The sequence below is a fragment of the Amphiura filiformis genome, chromosome 2 (assembly GCF_039555335.1).
Source record: "Amphiura filiformis chromosome 2, Afil_fr2py, whole genome shotgun sequence".
In the NCBI taxonomy this organism is placed as follows: domain Eukaryota; kingdom Metazoa; phylum Echinodermata; class Ophiuroidea; order Amphilepidida; family Amphiuridae; genus Amphiura; species Amphiura filiformis.
In genome coordinates this window covers 31437008-31458836 of record NC_092629.1, presented here as the reverse complement: position 1 = coordinate 31458836, position 21829 = coordinate 31437008, and the positions used below count along the sequence as shown (strand labels likewise).

The window sequence follows — 21829 nt, the reverse complement described above, 5'->3', positions numbered from 1 at the left end:
CCACTTTTTGGACCCCCCCCCCCCCAAAAAAAAATCCTGTGTACAGGCCTGCATGCAGGTTTGGGACCCTTCAGTATTCTGTTCAGGACTGTGGTATCTTATGGGGTAGGGGGTCACCGGCCTCCATGAGAACCAGTTACAACAAAACATACAGCAATGTGTTCAACAATACCAAATAACATATTTACCCAGAAAATATCATAACCAATGTTTGTGCTTATAAATATAATGCAACCTCTAGCTATTTCACAATAACCAGCACAAAGCATTTCTGCTGTAATACACAGTAAATTGAATGCCTTTTTGACAATGGTGCCCCACCAATTGTTGATTATATTATAGCTCCTAATCGTGGCAATGAGTCATTTACATTATAGCTATTAAATTGCTGTTGATTCCAATAAAATGCCTTCCATCTCGATTCTTGAAGTTTCAGTCAATCAAACTATTAAACCTTTTCCTTGCTAAAAAGAATCATTTTTAGCCTTTTCCAAGTTGCACTCTTCCCGGTTTTGACCCGTTCCCAAATTGCTTCTCATATATTTGAGAAATTAGAAGAGTTTTTACTCTTTTTATAGTTACTGATCTAGCATCACACATACACCCCTTCAAACTGAAACTTTAAACTTAAAAAAAAACCAAAAAAACATTCTCACACTCAAAATACTGCTCAAACTGAGATGACACTCTGAAGATTGAAATGTCCAATACGGGTCATAATATAATTTTGACTCTAGAAACATTTATTCTAATCAGTTTCTACCTTGCTGTTCCATACATTGAATGGAACAAAAAGAAGAGAATTGAATTCTGAACAAACTGAAGTAAAGGAGGCCACTTCCAGCAATCAAGATCAAGATTAAAATGCAGTCTTACTCTTTAAGATCAAGAAAAGAAACTTCCCACTTTCAACAGCCTCAAGGGCTGTTTCTATAATTGCGTTTCCATTGATCAGTACCTATAAATGCATGAGGAATCAAAAGTTTGTGATTTCAATTGTAGTAACAATCCGAATCAAATTTAATAATTATTTTGATCTTGTCAAAGTTTTTACAGAAATCCCTACAATAAGCCTCTGGCGAGATCATTTCAAGAAACTTAATTCAGCGTGGCATCAGTGAGAAGGGAAAGGAAACGGAAGTCAGGCGCTTGTGTTTAGATTTCATAACACTGGCAACCCATTATCAAAAGTACAATAACAACATCTTTCTTCTTTAAATGCGAGACAATAAATCAGCAAAACTTTTCTTACTAGCACGTGTGCACACATCCTGTGCCTCAACATGCATGGATTTATGCATATTCACATCTTTTCAATACAATCAACAAATATATTTTCGTAAAGATAACTCAAGTGCAATTGAATTAAACCATTTTTAATATTGTTGATCAGTATGATTACAATTTCCGATGACATCATCAATTCTAGATGTTATGCAACACATCTCCTAATCATGGGTTTGGTCCAAGAAAGGAGTACCTGCAATAGCTGCCCAGACAATTTGACCATTAGTGCTATTATATTGTACATGTACATATGACACCTGGCAGCTATTGCAGAAAGGCCTTTCTTGCTCTAATCCGCCGATATGATGAATATGATATGGCCTATCTGCAATAGCTGCCCTATACTATAGACAATTTGACCACTAGTGCATTCTATTATTGTGCAGTGTGCACATGACACCTGGCAACTATTGCAGATAGCCCTTTCTTGATCTAAACCCAATATTAATTTTATGTATTTATTACACACCCACCCACTGTATTCAAATTACGTTCAACAACTCATTCAACGATTAACGCCCCAAGGCTTTAAGTCAGGGGTTACCCCAACTTTATCTATTGTTCCCTCATAGTAGTTACGCAAACTGGGGTCAAAGTTCTACACGGATGAAGAAACATGTATTACTTGTTAGCTCCAATTGAAATGCATGTACATGGCCTTGAAAAATGTCTCCGCAGGTAGTCCAACTACTGTACATCATGTACTTATGTGCGCACAGAGATGCTAACCAAAACAAAACATTAACTTGCTGCATGCGCTTGTGAGTGTATGCATGCATGCATGCATGCATGGGCCCCACTCTCAGCTTCCGGCTAGCTGGCTAATGCTAGCATGTACGTGCTTCAAGTTCTTAGCAATAGGGTTGCACAACCTTTTTTAAAGCGATGATGCTTGCTACTCAAAGTTGTACTTTTGGTACACACAAAGTACCACATTTATAGAAAACTTTTCTATGTGGATCCGGTCCATATCTTTAGACCCTCAAATTTATGCCAGGGCTATTTGAGCTTGCTATATTGATACCTGATTAGTTTAGTGTTGTCTTTAATAAATTTCAGTAGAGGGGTTGAAATTATTATTTGGGAATGTCGAAAAGTAACAAACATGGAAATACAAAGGCAATTTTCCTGGTTAGGACTGTATGTTGAGGCTATATTTGAAGGAAAGATGGAAGCAATTCTTGACGTCATTGTGGAATCGAACCCCTCAACCTAGCTACTGTCGATATCAAATTTACTATTATTTTACTCCTAACATTTGAGTAAAAAAAATAAACTTTGTTTAAAAAAAAAACATTCTGCTGATACTTAGCATGAACAGGGTTAACACATCTAAGGGAGTAACTGAACAATCTAGGATTGTAAAACATTCTGTTGATAATAGCATGAACAGGGTTTCCGAACAATCTAGAATTGTATCTTTTACAAATACTCAGTACTTGACCTACATACACAGCGGAGAGCTACAAGGAACCGGAATTTCCATCAGTTTAATTTTTGTATTCATATCCCCAAGGGTGAATTCTTTCTTTGTAAAGACCTTATCACTCTGAATCAACTGAAAGCTTAATCCGTTATTTTTATTCAGCATGTTGATTTTTGTGTTATTTGGCCATCTTAGCTTTCAAGTGATAAGGGACGCACCATTAGATACTCAGGGGGGGGGGGGGTAGGAAGTTGGGGTCGGGGGAAGATTTTTTTTTTACGCCAAGGCGGCGCGAGTTTTTTTTTTTTTTGCTGCCGAAGGCGGCAAGTTTGTTTTTTTTAATTTCATGCATTTATACACAGTTAGGTTAGATATTTAAAAATCTTCACCAATAGGGGCCCCCATCCCCAAATGGCCCTACTCCAGTAGGCACAGTCAGTGCCCCCCCCCCCCATTACTTTGAACCAGCATAAGCTAGTGCATTGACCTCCAATTTTTATACCCACTTTGAACATTTACTTTTCAATGCCATTTTGTCATTGAACTTGATCAATAGCCAATAGTTGTACAATTGATTACATTTGGGTCACTGCTCATCCCTTTGTAAGTCAAGGTCAATTGGCAAATGTGATCAAAAGTTAAACCAACTATGAGAAACAATTTACAACAAAATCAACTTGTATTTTCGCAGAGCTGTAATATTCACAAATGAAAGAGCAAATAAACTTCCTGTTTTTACCAAATATGAGACAGTTCTTTCACATGGTGTACAAGGCCTTAGAATTTTTTTGGAGTAATTTTGATCACCATAATTATCAACTTAATTTTTTCAACTTTCCAAATAATACAGAATTTCAACATCTAGCCATAATAAACTTTTCTTTGACATGATTCTACCTTTGATAGTACATTTTTCATCAGCCACTATACAAAATAATTATTTTACTGTATAGGGGGAAATTTTCCACTTGTGTACAGAGGAACATGCCCTGGGTGCCATGGCCATACTTCATGCGAATTTCAGCACAAAATCATTTGAAAGATCAATTTGAGACCGATATTCAACCTCATTATTATAACCAAAATTAACTAGTGGGCTATTTCATTATAAATGACAACATTGAGTCCCAAAAGGGGTCAAAATTCAAACTCATTTATTTCATGCAAATTCATTATCATTTCAAAGTTCAGATGGTGTGTCAATAATTCTCAAAATATTAGAGCGTCAAACCCTCAGGAACCATTAAAAAATTAAATTGAATTTTTGCTGTGTAAAAACATAGCTGCCGTCTGGAGGGGACATTTTTTAAACAATTTAATACACAACTTTGAAAGAGTATATGTAACCAACATTGGGTTCATACTTATTCATATTTAGTCTGTAATAATTGTTGTATGTTCCTTTACACTTCAGTGTCTTAAATATGCCAGTTTCAATATAAAACAATTAGTAAATTGATACTAATCCAGATAAATGGTGCAAAATTACTACATATTTTTAAGGATAAACTTTATCTTCACATGAAAAATTCATGAAATAGTCATTTTGTCCTGCCCAATAGCTACACTGATGCATAAGTGAGTATTCTGCGTCAATCTGTTGTACTAGTCATGGAAAACCTAAAATAAAAGTCCCCTCCTGTGTCATTTGTTCTGGATAGGACACATTTTTAACACATAATAAAGCATACTTTAACTTTAGCTGCATCAATATTATTGCATAAAAGATCCCCAGCATTTAAAATCCACTACAAACAGGGTTAATATTCTGGTTAAATTAGGAATATTGCAATTTTTAGCTAACCGAAGTTCAATGCAGAATAATATCATATGTGTTCTCAACAACTGGACAATAATTTGAACACTAAAGTGGTTTGTAAGCATAATTTGCAATAAAATGCAAAAATTTCTTGTAGGTTTGGCTCTTTGAAATTTTTATTTTTTAGTTTGTTTACCAATTCATGGAAATGACATAATTGTGCTGGAGAGGACATTTGTTAAATTGCAAACAGAATCGTGGATACAGGCTTGCAAAAATGCAACAAATACCAAATCATGTGCCACCTTGGTAGAAGGAAGACCACTCTTCCTCTACAAATTTCACATTCTATGATATAACCCTTCTTATTTCAACAATTAGTAATTAACTTCAGTTCTGGAGAGGACAAATTTTTAACGCGGAACTGTGGTATCAAGAACAAGTGGTCTACTGTATGTAAAATAAATGAATTCCTCAATCAGTGCCCTGTCCCATCAATTGGTAATATAACACAGATTATACAGGTAGGGTAAGGGTTTATATTTCCTCTTTAATGTTAACAAAAATGGAGGCATGAATTGGAGAGGACACTCATTTTTTTATTTAACGAAAATGCCAATTTTGCAAGAATCTCTGGAATTTTAACATTTTGCACCAATTTTCACCATTCAACTTGCATGATGTTCCACACATATCATATTTTCATTGCAACAAGCACATTGCCATAGAATGTACCTAATTTTTCAAAGAATTAATTCAGAATACATGGGCAAAATGAAATGGGACTCCAAAATTGGGTTAAAAATGTACCTTTTGGCAATTTTTTTATACAAAAAATAGACAGAATTCTGTAAAAATGCTCATGTAGCTTGTAGTTTGTGGCATACTTAGAATTAAGTTAATAACACTGCATTATCACCCTAATTATATCAACCAGATATGATAAAAGCCATTTTTGTGAACGTGTCATTTATAATGAAATAGCCCTAGTGGTAGGCCCTATTTGTGCAAATTTTCACAAGCTCCGTGGGCAAATGTGTCAAGAATCGGGGAGGGGGGCTCATTATGTATCCTTAGCCCTGGGTGCCACATGTGCTAGCTACGCCACTGCTAAACAGTCCAAAATTGATCAAATCCAAAAAAATTAAACCAGCAAAAATATCCTGGCACTATTAGTAAGCACAAGGTGGATTTTTTTCACAAAAATCGTTGAACTACTTTTCACTTGAACGATTTAGTTTGATTCAACTTTCTGACAAAGCGGTGCATTATTATCTACGCACACACAAAACGGTATACACGCTTGACGGTGTCCAACGGATGAGTCACAAGGTGACATGAATACTTTCAAAGTTGATCGTCCTTGCTTCCAAAAGTTACTAACTCGCAGATTGTGAAGAGGCTTTTGTTACAGTATGGATCCTGATGATAGTAAGTTGCGAAACTAAATGAAAAGGATTGCTGAAAGACCATTGTGTCAATTGGTTCAAACCGGATGGGCAAGTTTCACGGTCACACGTGAAGGTATTTCAATTTTTTCAAACTAATATTTAGTTTAATCACCTGTTCGTTTACACAGTAATGCCAGCTCAGCTGCTACTTTGGGCTACTTTTAACAATAGCAAATTTTGCCCCAATAGAAAGTATAGGATTTTAGACCCCATTTACACATGGAATAAAATTGGGCAATTCCAGCTCAAATCTAAACACATCCTCTAAAAGATGTGACTTTAATCTTCCTCACAGGGAGAGTGAATTTCGAATAGGGCCAAGAGTACCCTGAATGGGTGACTCCATTTGAAATCTAAACTCCCTGAGTGGAATGGTTTCAACTGCAATAGCCCAATGGTCAGTGGCGGTACCAGGAATTTTTCTCGTGGGGGGCCGGCATTGGGGGAAAAAGTGAATTTCTTTGAATTTGCCCAAAATTGCCGCAAAAAGTGAAAATTTACGTAATTGGGGGGGCAAGAAAAATATTTTGGGGCCCCCTTGTTCCCCCGTAGTGCCACCACTGCCAATGGTTCGACCATACCTACCAAATTCAGCACCAACAGACAAATAAACAGTTCAAGTTGCTTTCAAATTATGATTATTCTACTTTTAAACATAATTGCATCTTTATCTATAATGAACTGTGAATCATATTAATTTTGTAGAAATTTACATGAAGAGGGCTTCAAAAGAGTAACTCACAGACTTACACGCTCTGTAATTTACCAAGTTTTTCTCAGTGCAAATACGGTATTTGTATTGTTGAATGTGGTGGTTTTGTCATAAAAAGTGTTGGTATTAAATGCTCATTTTAAGGTAATTGAACTTGTTAACAAATTCAGGTAAAACGATGAAAAATAGTTTGAAATAATTCAACCATGTACCGCCATTATATTGTTCAATGTCATTGCTCTCGATTAAATATTGGAACAATTGGTGAAGTTTCTTTTCTTTCACCTTGTTCTGGTAGCCACATACATATTTTAAGTTATTATGTGGGATTGTCATTCTGTTTTATACAGAGAGGGTACACATTTTAAGAATGGGTAAAAATGGTTTTCAATCAATCTTATTTAGCTGACCTGACAAGTTCCTTTCCTAATACACTGAAATTCCCACCGTTGTGATAAGACTAGGGTTGTGATTTTCGGGTAATTTTGTGCCCGGTACCCAGCGCATTTTTGGGCAGGTAACCGGGTACCAAATTGCAAAAAAACCCAAAAAACCCTTAGGTCTAGGTCCAGGTACACTACAAAACCGCAAAAATAAATAACTTTAAAAAAAATTTTTAATTTTTTTATTTCGGGTACCCGGGCAGGGAATTTCCTGCCCGAGTAATAGGGTTCTCGGGCGGGATTTGAATTCCCGGGACTCACTCACACCCTTAGATAAGACACATTTTTAAATGCACTATGAGTTTTATTATTCAGTTATTCTCTTTTTTTCTCAGAAATTTAAAAATCACACCACGCAGGGCCTGTAAACCCGCATGTGCAATATTTCCAATCTGCAATCTCTCTCTTAGAGTCCAGACACACTTCCTTTTTTGAGTTCTAAGTTTCTCCATCATTTTAATACACCAAAATCCAGGAAAGAACTTTCTTGGAATCCGACCAAGAAAATGTTCCTCTACTAAATCGTCTCACATTGACAAGTGTGAGTAGCCCCATACATCAAATACATGTATTTCAGGAATCTGGGGTAATGTCCCAGCTAATGTGCATGTGCAGGGAGCAGTGAATAAACCTATGGCCGATGACATTGTACTCAATGGGGCAGAGAGAGAAAGCTTTGCAATGGATGTGACTGACTGCTATGGCATTGAACTTTTTATCTCCAAGCGTTTGAATGACTCCAAGATGGACAATAGGAGATCAATTTGAATTAAATTGTCCTGTCTTGATGGGCTGGTTTGGTTAGCCCACATGCTATATTTTGCAAGAATAAGTAAATTATTCATACCAGTTTGAAACAAAATTCTTCTTTAAATAACCTTCAAATTTTCCATATAGGGGCCTAGTATATATATATTTCAATTTCTCCTATTTTCTAGACATTGGTTTCAACTGCCACAACTTACATCTACAGGCTGAGTCAAAAAGAAGTAAACTCTTGTTTGAAGGGCTGTAACTAGAGATATGTAAAGAATCTGCTGAAAATGAAAATATTATTGGAAAGAGCAAACTCTACACATGTAAATAAAAAAAAGAATTGTTGTAATTGCGCACAGCAAACTAAAGTTATACTCATTTGAATACAACCACCCATTTTTGTAGCTGCACACGGCCGATTGATTTTCATCCATTTCAATTTCGAATCAACAAAGTACTAACAAGATTTATTGTTGAATTGACAACTTTTGCTTTTAATTAATTACAAGCGGCGTCCCCAGGATGAAGTCCATGACGGTACTGTAGTTTGTATGGATACCAATTCAAGTCTTTACGAACGATCTGGCAGAAGCTTGACTGGGGAATGTTGGGTAAAGGATTGTGTCTTGAGCTGATCTTTGGGTTTTGCTGTAACGCATGTCTAACTCTAGCAATCTTCACTTGTGATCTAGCAGTTCGTGGTCTGCATGAAGCTTCCGGATGTCTGTTTTTTAGTGTCCCATGCACATTGTGCTTGTTCACATTCTTATATACTGCTCCCTTACATGGAATCCGATTAGCTGTAGGAGACTGGAGACGAAAAAGACGCTGAACTTCAGTGGGACTCTTAGTTTCATGATATTTCGTCGACAGAAATGTGCGATCCCGTGCGGTAAATTGTAGTGCCTGCCATGTTGTCATTTGGCCCGTTTCATAATAATGTAGTGCAATGAGGTAAGATTCATATTGAAAAGAACCCATTAACATGAGGCCTTACCAAACAATATAATAGGTACTTGGGAAGTGAAACCGTGTGCAGCTACGTGGTTGTATTCAAATGAGTATAACTTTCCAATGATATTTTCATTTTTAGCAGATTCCTTACAGATCTCTAGTTACAGCCCTTCAAACAAGAGTTTACTTCTTTTTGACTCAGCCTGTATGTCTATCCAGCAATATGACAGTTGGATTTATTGGTCAATGGACAGAAAAAGTTATGAAAATCAAAGTTATTTAAAACCTCATGGGCACTACCCGCTGAATTATCTGTAAGAACTATTTTGATTGGTTACAAAGATGCCTAATACATGTAGGTCCTAATTATCAATATCATGTATTGAACCAATCTGAGATGTGGTAAGAATAGTCGGTAGGGATGAAGGGTAGCTTAAAATTGCAAAAAAGATCTGAGCTCTGTTTTGATTGGTTACTCAGATGATGACATGTACAGGTGCTGGGAGCAAATTTGCCCTTGTTAAGCCACAAATTGCTCCTGGAGTCCTGGTCCTTGTAAAATTCACATGAACCAGGAGCAATTTTCTGACACCAATTGCTCTTGGTTCCAGGTTTGTACTTGATGCAGTAGTGCTGGTACGCTGCATGCAGAAAAAGCTTTACTTTTTGAAAATTTCTCCTGTTTCTTCAGAAGTTGCTCAAAAACAAATTGCTCCTGGTTCAAGTTCGCTTATTTCAAGGCTGGCTCCCCTGCAAAAAGTCAAAACCAAAGTCCACAAACAAAATGACACACCCTGCTATGAGTTTGGCCCAGTTTGGTGAATAACACCCAGTTCATGAGCATCTCAACCCCCAGAGGCCTCGCACACTCATCCTCAAGAAATTGCTGACTTTTTGGATTCTGAGAAATTGGAGTACTGTGACCTACTTCCTAATTCACCTTTAGTTTACATCCCAACTATTTTGTCAAATAATATTGAGAATACTTATTACTATGAATGTATGATGATTGATAGTCAATTTCTTTTAATACCACTGACAAGGGTTGTATCATATTAGGGGTCATTGACTCAATAAAGGGGGTTTCAACAGGGCTGACCTGTATGGTCTCTGCCCTTATGATATTTTTAACTTTCTATGAAGACCATTGGGAAGGGGGAGCCCTGGTGAGAAGGGGCTTTTAACCAGAGGGGAGAGACCACTGTCATATTTGGGAAGAGGGGGAAATTATGCATAGGTTAACCAGAAAAGGTCAAGTTAGGGGTCCATTTGGGCAGAGAGGGACGGGCATATTAGTACACCAGAAGAGGGAGACCATTGGCCACAATTTGGAAGAGGGGCATGCATAATTATTACTATAAATACCTTGTAAATCTGGATCACTGCCACTCCTTACTGACAGGTTATCACCACAGTCACTTAAGGCTCTCTCTATAGAAATAAGACACACAAAAAATCATCAGTAAACATTGGATCTGATTTAAAAATAAATATCAGTCAATCAGGGGCACAAGCATGTGAGAGTCCTCAAATTTGAGGACTGTGTCCCCACCCTATTCCTTCGACAATTAACTTCCAATTCTTATCTAACCATAGACATTTTATATTTCTGTTTAAATCTATGCTACAACTGCTAAGGCTATTTGGAACACAGAAAGGTTAACCGCCTTTGTTAAACCTAAGCAGTTAACTTTTTTGCGCTCCAAGCGGCTCTTATAGATAACAATTTGTGTTGCAAGCAGGCGACATGTGAATTCATAAACAAGTAATGTAATTTGTAACTTTCCCATTTTCTTCATAAAAAGTTCAAAAAACTCACAAAATATTCGCTGCGAAAAGGCAAAGTGTTCTTGGTCATCCACCCTACACTCTATGCACAGGAAGTCTAGATCAAACAACATGATGACATGGTGTCAAACTTGATCCAAATCACTGATTTTGAAAAAAAAACATCAAGAAAAGGCCCCAATATGACAATAAAGGATTACTCAAATACTTTTAAAGAGTTAATGAGGCGGTTAATTAGCTAATACAAGTAAGTCAATACCATGTATGGTGACAAAGACTTAACACTTTCCCATTTAATAGTGGCTAAATGAACATCACTTCCACTTTTGTGTGGGCGGGTAGATTTGGGTAATTCATATCAATTGATAACTGCCCGGGAGATTTGGTCATTCAGAATACAGTTTTCTTTCTTTCCTATTCCCATAACTTGCCTTCCTGTATTCTGAGAAAATCTACAAATATATCTATGATTTCAAGCTGTTTTAATCTATAGAGGCCTATGTAATGACACAACAAAGCAGCATATTATCATGATTTTATAAAGTCTATTAGGCCAAAAAAAAAAAAAGGTTTGTCTCACGAACATTTGCCAAAAAAGCTAAGTGCTATGCTTTTTTTTTTTTTTTTTTTTTTTTTTTTATGCTAATGCGTTTTTTTTTTTTGTTTTTTGTTTTTTTTAGCCTGAGACAAATGAAAATCACAAGACAGGTATTGGAAAACTACAAGTGGTCTTACAATGAAAGAGAAGCAACAAATTTTCAATTGCCGGAAAATACGGGTTACAGCTTCGCCCCGACACCAACTCATTTTTTAGGGCATTCAGAGTAACCGAATCGGCGCACCGATGCAGTGCCCAATTCCTCAGCACAGTCCCCCTGTTTTAACTATACGAATCGAACAATCATGTTGAAATAAACGGTAAAAATTCGTTAAAAACAGCTACAAAAATACAAAAATTTATGAAAACAACATGGCTTCACTCGATCGCAGAGTTCTCCGTAGGCTAAGTCCTTTTATATTGCATCCACTTTGCTTCGTCGGCTTTACGCTCCGTGCCGTTGCAAGGATGGCGTGAAACTAGCGAGACTGAGGCTACGGTGTGGGTTACGGGCTATCTGCAACACTAATGGCATACGCGCTGCCTGACATTTTCGATGGTTTTCTGACATTGAGGAATTCATTTTTACTACGTTGGTCGAACTATTGGGAACCGGAAAAATCGGGAAAAAAAAAAAAAAAAAAAAAAAAACCTTTAAAAAGGCGGTCAGCGCGTAGACAAACGCGCTGTATCGCTTTCACATACTTATCTTGGCGGGTTACGTGAGACAAACCTTTTTTTTTTTTTTTTGGCCTTATTACCTATTCTATGTTTTTCCCTGAAACCAGGGAAAAACAAATAGGCCTACTTTTCAAACAATTGATGCCACAAAGGACCATGTTTACTTCTTTTTAACAGGAAGCAGGTCATATTGATGGCCTAATTTATTTTAAGTAAGCCAAAATATCATTTAATTTCCTCATAATTTGAACACAAGCTTTTTAAGTAGCCCTTATAGTCACATCTGCTAGAATCATGAATTCATGTACCAACAATATCTGAAAATAAGGCCTACATGGGTAGCGCATTGAATCTGTTTAACGCATCAGCGCAGATGCAGGATATCATTGGCGTTCACGACTTCCCGTCATTAACATGTATAAATCCTTCTATATATATTATTCACATCCCTAAAATGTCTCATCCTCTGTGCCAAAGTTCCAAACATGACATACAATTCTCACAAAAACAAATCCAACTTTTGTCAATCAGAGTACTATTTCCTCACTCATCCTCAAGTGCTAAGTTCAAATCTGCCATTGTTTGATTAAGGAACAGATGGGGCATGTGTATGAGAACTGGTGTTAGTTTTCAGCATTAAACTCTCACCTAGTGCCATTTTCATAGATCAGTACCTCCGATCATCTGTTAGCCTATTTCCTCTCCACATTTCAAATAACATTTTACTATTTTAGAAATGAAAAGGAAGTGTGTGGTTTCCCCCAATAACCACCGACCTTTAAACAAAATTATGATTTGTTTTTATCTTTTATTTAAGATCATTGTTTGTGTACCTGCCAGTAAAATTTTAAAACTTAAAAGTTGATGAGCTATAATCCCTGCATGTAAAAGGAGCATAAATGTAGGCCTAAGTATGAATAACAAACTTTAGCTCAGGTTTAGACAGACAAGTCATCACCTCAGGGATATAATAATATTGGATTGGAAAGAGTGTCATTGCAATGGTCCCATCCAGATCAAAGTGTGTTTCCACATGGAGCAACCGTTTTAGCAATTTTGCAAGCCACGCCATGCCTGTGATATATGGGGAAGTGACAGTCACTGGACTTTTGTAGTCATTGAACACATCAGCACCGATCCAGAATATCAGTGGCTCTGATTTAGAAAGTGCTCCGTTTGCGGACCGCAATGCTCATTTAAAAAAAGAGTGTTAAGTGACCGATGAGCACGCTCAGCTGCTTTTGGGCTCATAATGCAGACCAGGGATCAATTCCAACCAAAAATTTGTACATTTTTGCCCAAATCACTAAAATTAACCATACAACTCTAAAATATCCCCAAATCCACCAATACCCTCCCAGAATTCTTGATTGGGACCTAGAGCTACATTTGATTTTGGAACATTGATCAAATCAGATCAATTGTATCACTGTTGTAGTTATTGATTGATATGTGTTGGAACCAGTGAGCACTTGTTTCCATCACCAGGATCCACAACATGCTCATCTATCAGAGCACATTTCTTTAACCCCAATACATTTGTACATTCATTGAATGACCTATGAAAATTTGGGTACAAAAACTCAGTCATACTCTGCAACGTGAGGTCAAATTTTGCACTTATGATTGTTTAATTGAGGTTATTGGAGTATGCCATTGGGATGAGGCTATTGTGGTCCATAGTGCATACACATGATTGGGTATAGTCCCAATTCTATTATAGTTCTCCATTATTTCTCACCACCACTTCACCTTCCCTTTTAAAATAGTTGCTTGACCACTGATCATACTTCTCTCTTCTCACAAAATAGCCTCTTTAAAGGGAGTCATGTGACTCATGGATGGTGAGACTCACTGGTACCAGTAAGCACACACTGGTACACAGGGAACAAACTTTTCTTGGAAAATGGGAAACCACATTGATCACAAGTTTATCTTGATCAATTGTTGGTATTTGCATTGACCTTGGGGATGGTTTATTATCTTTTATATGTTATTTGAGAAAATCTATACTAATGTGATCCTGTGTTGAATTACTTGCAGGCCCTATCTATTGGAAATGTGAAAATTTGAGGCTATTTCCCACACACATTTTTTGCTGGTACTGTTGATAGGCTGAGGCGTAACTTGCAATTTAAAAACAAACAAACATTTATTTAGGCCTGGATCTATGAATATTCCCTGCACAAGAGAAAGCCACAAAAAATCACAACTGGAACTTGAACAAATTTAAATTCCAACAGGGCAGTAAGCCTGGACATTGGAGCATAAAAAAGTTAAGTCTTCTGGACTACTTTAAAATTTGAATCAAGATTTGGGTTAAACCTGAGTACACAATAATTGGATATATTCATGGTCATAATGGCTGAAAAACCCTGTTCTCAAGCTCTCTCTCACCGAGTGATGACCCTTGATCTCTGATACAAGAAGAAGTTTGCCAAAGTATTGGAAGTACATTTGTAGGTTATACCTGCTACCTTACCCAGCTTAAAGGAGGATTTCGTGATCCTAGCATCCTCTTTTTATGACATTTCTCAGTAGATATCCACAAAAAAAGCTTATTTCCAAAATTTCAGTTGATTCCGATTTTGCGTTTGCGAGTTATGCATGATTATGTCTGCTCCATAGACAATGTGTTGTAATTTTGTTCTGGTGCACCAGAACGAAATTCAAATTTGGCGATATTTTTGCTAAACGAATTAATCTGCAAGAAATATTTGGTACATAAACATTATGTAGCCAGAGGTATCCAGTGGTGTAAAAATCTCAACTTTTTGGGGAAAAGTGGGGGATGAGGCTGTGGATCACGAAATGCCCCTTTAAAAAGCCATGGCAAAATCCTAACCAGTCAAGCATCAATAGTCAGTAGTAACCAACCAGCCCGGACCTACGCTAGTAGGCCTAGATGCGTAGGCTTCGCGCTGATGCGCTCAATGTTCGCGCTTACAATTTGGACGTTGCGATCAAATTGCGATCAATGGGAACTGGGTCAGATCTATAGGTTACCAAGGGAAACATTCACACTATAGTAGCAGAGAAGCCAAAAGTTAGTTTATGAATTGGAATGCTTGGAAGATGGCCAGAGAACAGAGCAACAGTAAGTCAGGGTTTACTACGCCAGAAAAGTACATTTCATATTGTGCCAAATATTTTCACAGGGCAATTTTTCACCATTTCTGTGGCTCTGAATATTTGTAAGGTCTTACTTTTTAATATTCCTAAAACACTGCTAAACTAGGTTGACATAATTGGGGTGTAAAGTGCACATGTTCAACCTTTCACTCACAAAAATTCCCTATGCACCTACATGTATACTGTATTTAATAAATTGGGTCTGAGCACTTTATTCACCCCTTTTCTGGTTAAAAGCCTTTTTACTGTTTACAAATTTCTGTTGAATTCTCTGAATAACCCTTAAAATGTCAAAGGTTCACTAAGAATAAAGGTGAAATTTAAAACTGATGGGAGAACCAGTGTTTTGTTATGATTCAAGCACTTTCTGAAATCATCATTGAGCAGGAAAAACCTGTGTCATTGGCCCCTGAACATGTTTAAGCAAAACATCCTAGATACCTCTGTAAGCTCTTGGCAGGTTTATGTGTTCAAGGGCCATAAGTATGACACAGGTTTTTCCTGCCCAAATGACAAAATATTTTCCATTTGCTTCACCCCTACACATTCTTCTGGAATGGAGACATTTTTAACATGAGGCTTAACTATAATACAGATAGAGAAGCCGCATAGATCAGGTGTGGTACACCTTAGATCACGAGGCCTTCCAACGTGCACTGAGTTGATTGATGGATGATTAAAATGATTCCATCCAGAGGATGACTACCAGGATGGGAATGAGGATGAGCATGACACAGTGAGATGAGGAAAAGATAGAGGACCCAGACAAATTATGTAGGCCTACACGTAGGGAGGGGTGCAGCCATACCCCACACCCCAAAAATCAGGTTTTTTGATTTGGTCAAAAAAGTCCACATTTTTAAGGTCGGAGTGTCCTGGACACTTTTCACAAAATCACCCTCCTCAAAAAAAAAAATCCTATGTAATGGACCTGGGATCAGTGGGGATCTTAAACAAGTCTCATTTTCTGCACTATTGTGTGAACAGTTCATGATTTTGGCAAAAAGGTTTATAGCCTAAAAGTTTGTACTTGTGTGCATACAAGTTCAAGGGATTTTAGCCAAATTTACTGATTAAAATTGGTTAGAGCTATATAATAGGCCTACCTTATTTGGTTAGAGCTATACCTTATTTCCAGAAACAAGTGCACCTTGGCATATTTTGATAAAATATTATCTAATACGGGTTGAGAAACAGAAAGCCTTAACTCACAAAGGAATCCTTTGTGAATTGAGGCTTTCTGGCCATCAACCCTTGAAATATGCTTTCAACAAGCTAATTAAAGCATTAAAAAAACAAATACAACATTTCCCAGGTTTTAATAATTAATATCATCACCCTATTTCCAACCATGCATGCTAGATACAAATCCTGTATCATCAAATCTGTCACTGTTCCAATCCTTGACTATGACAGTATCCTTCTGACAGCTGGCAACAGACCTTACCACGTACACCCATAGGCCTCACAAATGAACCAATTCGTTGTCATAGGCCTACCATCTGCCTTAAATGCACTCCTCGGCCTCATAGATGAAGCATTTCGTTGTCATAGGCCTACCATATGTGTACATTTTTGTACCTTGAATGCACCCCATCGGCCTCATAGATGAAGCAATTCGTTGTCACAGGCCTACCATCTACCTTCAATGCACCCCTTGGCCTCATAATTGAACCAATTCATTGTCATAAGCTTAGCTACCATCTGCCTTGAGTAGTAATTCACTTGGATTTAAAATAGGAAATACTTGATTACCGATGCTTCACAACGAGCAAATTCAGAAAATAAATTGCGCAATTTATACAAGCGTTGATACCCAGGATAGTACACCACAGATTCACCTTTGTTTAGCTCCTTTGGGTAATCATTGATAATGGTAAACAAAATTATGCTAATACAATTACGAATAACATTACCCTGGTAATGAAGATCCCGCAGCATGGAGATGTGGCTTTGTTGCACTGAGCCCTCAATATTTAGGAGGCAAATATGTGCATCTTTCGATGAGAATCATCTTTGAGGTGTACAGTCACTGTACACACATTCCAAATGGATTACTCTTTGATATGCAGCCAATCATCACACTGCATGATACATTTTCAGACTTCCCTATCAGGTGGATTTCAGTTGGGACAGGTGCGATTCCCTTTATGCAGAAGGCTTTGGATTAGATACAATTATTTTAATCCCATACCTTGAGGATGAGTGGTCAAATATACTCGGATCACAGCCCTGGGGGCCACTTGACTTTGAAAGTGATGCGGATGTGCGGACAGCACTTCAAAACTTTTGGTGAGAGCCTAGACACTGAAAAAGGGGAGTCTTTCAGTGAGAAAGCCCAAAAATGGGGGTCTTTCTGTGAGACTGGAAAATCTTACCAAAAAAGGGGGTCAGTCAGTGAGACTTGGAAAAAGTTTGGATAAAAATATAAAAGTTGATACAAAATTTTTTTTAAATTGTAAAATTTTTCTAAACACTTGAAAAATTTGGAAAAATATGAAGAAAGATAATGATAAAAATTCCCTTTAAAAGGGAAAGCCAGCCTCAATGTAGAAGAGGTCTTGTAATTAGTTTTGGTCAATGTGAAAGGCATTTTTAGGATCACGCTTACATCTACATGACAGTCCACCAAACCATCAACGATGAGAACATGCACACTGAAACAGTAGAAAACATTAATTCCTAATCTCATGTCAACTCTTTTAATTCATTACATGTACTCCAAATTGTTCTGGTCTGTTTGTTTTGTTGTTGTTGTTGTTGTTGTTGTCGTTAAGTTTTTTTGTCTTTTCAGCTTTTTACCCACGATATCTCAATTTCCAATTTTGTAATACCAGAACTTACGAACTCAATATCTTCGCTTAGGAATGTCCGATTTCACTGCTTTCGATACACTGCCGGTTTGAGTTAACTTACATGTACATTTTATTTTAAAATAACTTAATTAATTCGCAATGTATAGTTTAAGCCTACTATATTATAATAGATAGTGGCCAGCACATTTATAAAGGACTGGTTACTCACTACAATCTTCACTCTTAAACTGTGTTTTTCTGAATGTGCTGATCATGTTGATTGCTAGTCGGAAACTCCTCATGAAGCTATGGACATGGCATCTTACATACTCCATTCTATAACAGTCTGCCTAGTGCCTTGTGTGTTTTCTCTTCAATCATTTTGTTGAATGTAATTTTATGAATCAAATAGTTATGTGTCATTTTATTTATAATAAAGAAGTTATTAAATTAATAAAGTAAGACAATTTATTTATCTATAAGTGCATGTCAAATGGGGTACATTGTTCAATACTATATATGCATAAATTATGCCCATATTATAGCTAGGCCCTAAAAACTTTATTTTGCATCGGATTTTTCCGTTGAAAAGACAAAACTGATGTTTATGATAGCAACCATTTCATCAATAACATTTTGAGTCATTTTTATCCATAAAACGACACAGGATATGATAGATAACTACTTTCACATCAATATGGTCCATATGATCACAGATTGTTGAGAATCTGTGATATGATCCGGGATATGATGAAGATTTTGATTCTATAGATCTGTTATCAACATGATATATCACGCTGTTCAGTGGTCAAGGAGTAAGGACCCCGGTCAAGGACACTGATATGACATCATAGGTGATGTCAGATTTTCTTCTGCTGACCATATGATGCTATATATATTAACTATTATTGTTACATTTAGGCCTTTAAACTTTTAAAGTCATAATTAATTAGTTCAAACATAACTTTGGTAATACACACTCGTTTTCGTTCGTTGAAACGGCAAAACATACTTACTTTTCCTAACAAATCGAATTAAAATATTTTTAAAAAAATTTAACCACAAAAAGTAAAAAAAAAAATCATTCCAATACCACTAAAATATAATCTCTTGAGTAAACTGACCCCAAACCTGAAACAGGTACCAGCCCCGAATGGGCTGGCGAAAAAACAGGGTCATTCAGTAACAGATTACCAGAAATTTTCCCAATTTTTTTGAAAAAAGCTGGGGTCTTTTGGTGACATGAAAACAAAAAAGGGGGCCATAAGGGGGTCACCCTGTCACCCATTTTTAGTGAGTGCCCCGGGACACAATGTTCAGATCTATGAGCATGTATTAAGATCCCAAGTGAATGACACATTATCACCAAAACATGAAAATTTCCGAGAATAGAACCACGATGAACTTGAAAACATTTGAACTTGCACATCTAATCCATTGCTAATGCAAAAGGACATTGTCATCTAATTACATTAATCCTTTTAATTAACAGCATTCTTGTCAAATTCTGCAAAGGTTCGATTTCTTCTTCCTTCAAAAGAATGATTGTAGATCTGCAGATCTCTGTTCCACAGCTGCATCTGAAATCCGGCTATTCCAGTTGAAATCCACACACCCCCTATCTAGACATTACTGTACAAATGTAATCTTCCACATAGGGAGTGTGAATTTCAAATGGGGTTACTGAATGGGTGGCTCCATTTGAAATCTACACCCCTGTGTGGGTGATTAAGATCACATCTTCCCAAGGGGGTGTATGTATTTCAACTGGGATAGCCCAATACCTCAGTGATCTGAAGGAATCCCTTTCTGATGTCCTTGATTGGCAGTAACCTTTGACTCATCCATCAATCAATTAATTTGAAGCATTTTGTAAAATTAAAAAGGTGTGAGGCCATGCCTGAACTAACTAATGTTGTTAGGCAAGAATTTTGTGAACATTACAAAAAGTACACAGCAACCCCCCCCCCCCCATTTTTTTTTTTTTTTTTGAAATTGCAAACTAGTCTGACTGTAGGGCCTATGCATAAATAACCACTAATTGGAAAAGCATGTAATTTACACTTCCCATAATGCATTTCTCCCATTTCGATTTCCTGGGACGGATGTATGCTATAGTGCATCAGCATCTTCTGATCTTGCAAAATGTGTTTAGGGGGGCCTATTTTTTGATATGCCACAGTTAGTCTTCTCAAAATGATAATAAAGGGAACCTGTACAAGGTAATGAGAGTGGCCGGGGGAGGGGGGGTCAGTCCCATTATTGTGGCCTGTACACCATCCGCGATAATAAAAACACGTAAAAAGGGTAGTTTTTCGTGTATCGTGTCAAAAACATGAAAAATTGGAAAAAAGGGTAGCAAAATTGCAATTGCTAATACGCGGAAATGAAATTTAGGGTATGAAATTTGATGCAAGGAATAAAATCCCTGTTTAGGGTGTGAAAACAGGCGAGTATTACCTGTTTAGGGTATCGTTTTAGCCATGCAAGGGTTAAATCCTTGTTTAGGGTGCTTTTCAAAAGTTGATTATCGCGGATGGTGTACAGGCCACAATGGGAGTGACCCCCACCCCACCCCGGGTGAGAGTGTCATTTGATGAAATGAGGTGATGCATCATGTTGAAAAGGATTCTGGGTAGGACAAGATATCTTCTCAGTTTCTCTGTATTAGCCTACATCTTCAGTGTACCAGTAGGCCTATCCCCCTATGGCATAGATCCTGGGCATAGATCTAGGTTTATGTTTCAAATGCACTTTTTGAAGTCAAATACTGTACTGATCCTCTATCAAAAATCCATGACTTTTTCTTCTTACCTTGTCAACTAATTATGTGGTTAAATGGAAAGCAAGGTTAACACATGATTTATCCAGCAAATTATTGCCAAGGTTATACCAAACATCATATGTAGGCCTATTGCTTAAAATATTAGTCCAGGGGCCATGGGAGAATCTTCATGCCACCAATTAAATGACATTTTTAACCTGCTTGCACCCCTTCCTTGCCCCATTTGAGACTGCTGTTCCAAGTCCAAGGTTTTTCTTCCCTAAATCAGTGGCGTGTGCAAAGGGGGGGGGGGTGCATGTGCCCCCAAATTTTGTCAGTTAGTCGAGGAAAATGCACCTATGGGGGATTAAATGAATGAATGAATGAATGAATGAAAATTAGCTATCACAGCAAGCCAAGTGAGCCAAACAGTTTTTCATAGTCAGGGGCCCTACTTTTGAAAACCTACAGACACCCCTCCCCCTGGACCACAGTAGGCTACCTGCAAAAAGTACAGATTTTGTTAATTTAGGTACGGTACCTCAAGTTTGTCCTTTTATGAAAGAACAAGTTAATTCCCCAGTTTAGCTCAATACACCCAGCATTCTACATCTTATTCATTTGATTTCAAAACCCAACATGCTTTTAAATGACAGGCCAAGTAGGGTCAACCTAAAGCTAGGACAAATCTGCCTCAATTTGGCAACACTTGACAGTTTCTAGGTCAAAATCAGTCTCAGCAGCTTCAATATTGAATGCCTGTACTACATAGGTCAGGCCTGGCTAGGGATACACTTCGATGATACAACTAGTACTAATACAAAATCAGTTTACAACTTTGGCTAAAAAATATCTTCAGAAATTTAGGATAAGTTAAATGTAAGTACTTTCAAAATTGCTTTAAAAATTGCGTATAGGGCCTACACCCTATAATATTGAAAATATAGGAACCCCTAACTGATTTTGGTCAAAAATGTTTTTGTAGGTTTAATTCTTTTTTTGAAAGTGACCATTTTCCTGCACCAGATATCAGCATGATCAGTGCACCAAATCTTGATTGTAGCCTCTGTTCCCATATTAAATTGTGAAAACCAAGTCAGCCATGCATGCATGTATGTTCAAGCAGGTGGATTTTGTACACAAAGTTTAAGGTTCATTGAACTTGTGCTGATTCCAGAATGTACCAGAACACAACACAAACTGTGTGTATATTTGTATACAGCAGTACCTACATTTCTGATTGTAAATGTGTACACACAATAAAGCAGATTATGCATCAATAC

General features: G+C 37.2%; 1 protein-coding gene across 1 annotated transcript in view; it reads right to left on the bottom strand.

Annotated features, from left to right (window-relative positions):
- LOC140139946 (nuclear factor 1 B-type-like) overlaps positions 1-21829 on the bottom strand; it is a 74262-nt gene that overhangs the window by 42249 nt on the left and 10184 nt on the right. Inside the window, exon 3 of the mRNA XM_072161734.1 lies at positions 10154-10219. Within this exon, the coding sequence (XP_072017835.1) occupies positions 10154-10219 (66 nt within the window). The remainder of the gene's footprint in view (positions 1-10153; positions 10220-21829) is intronic.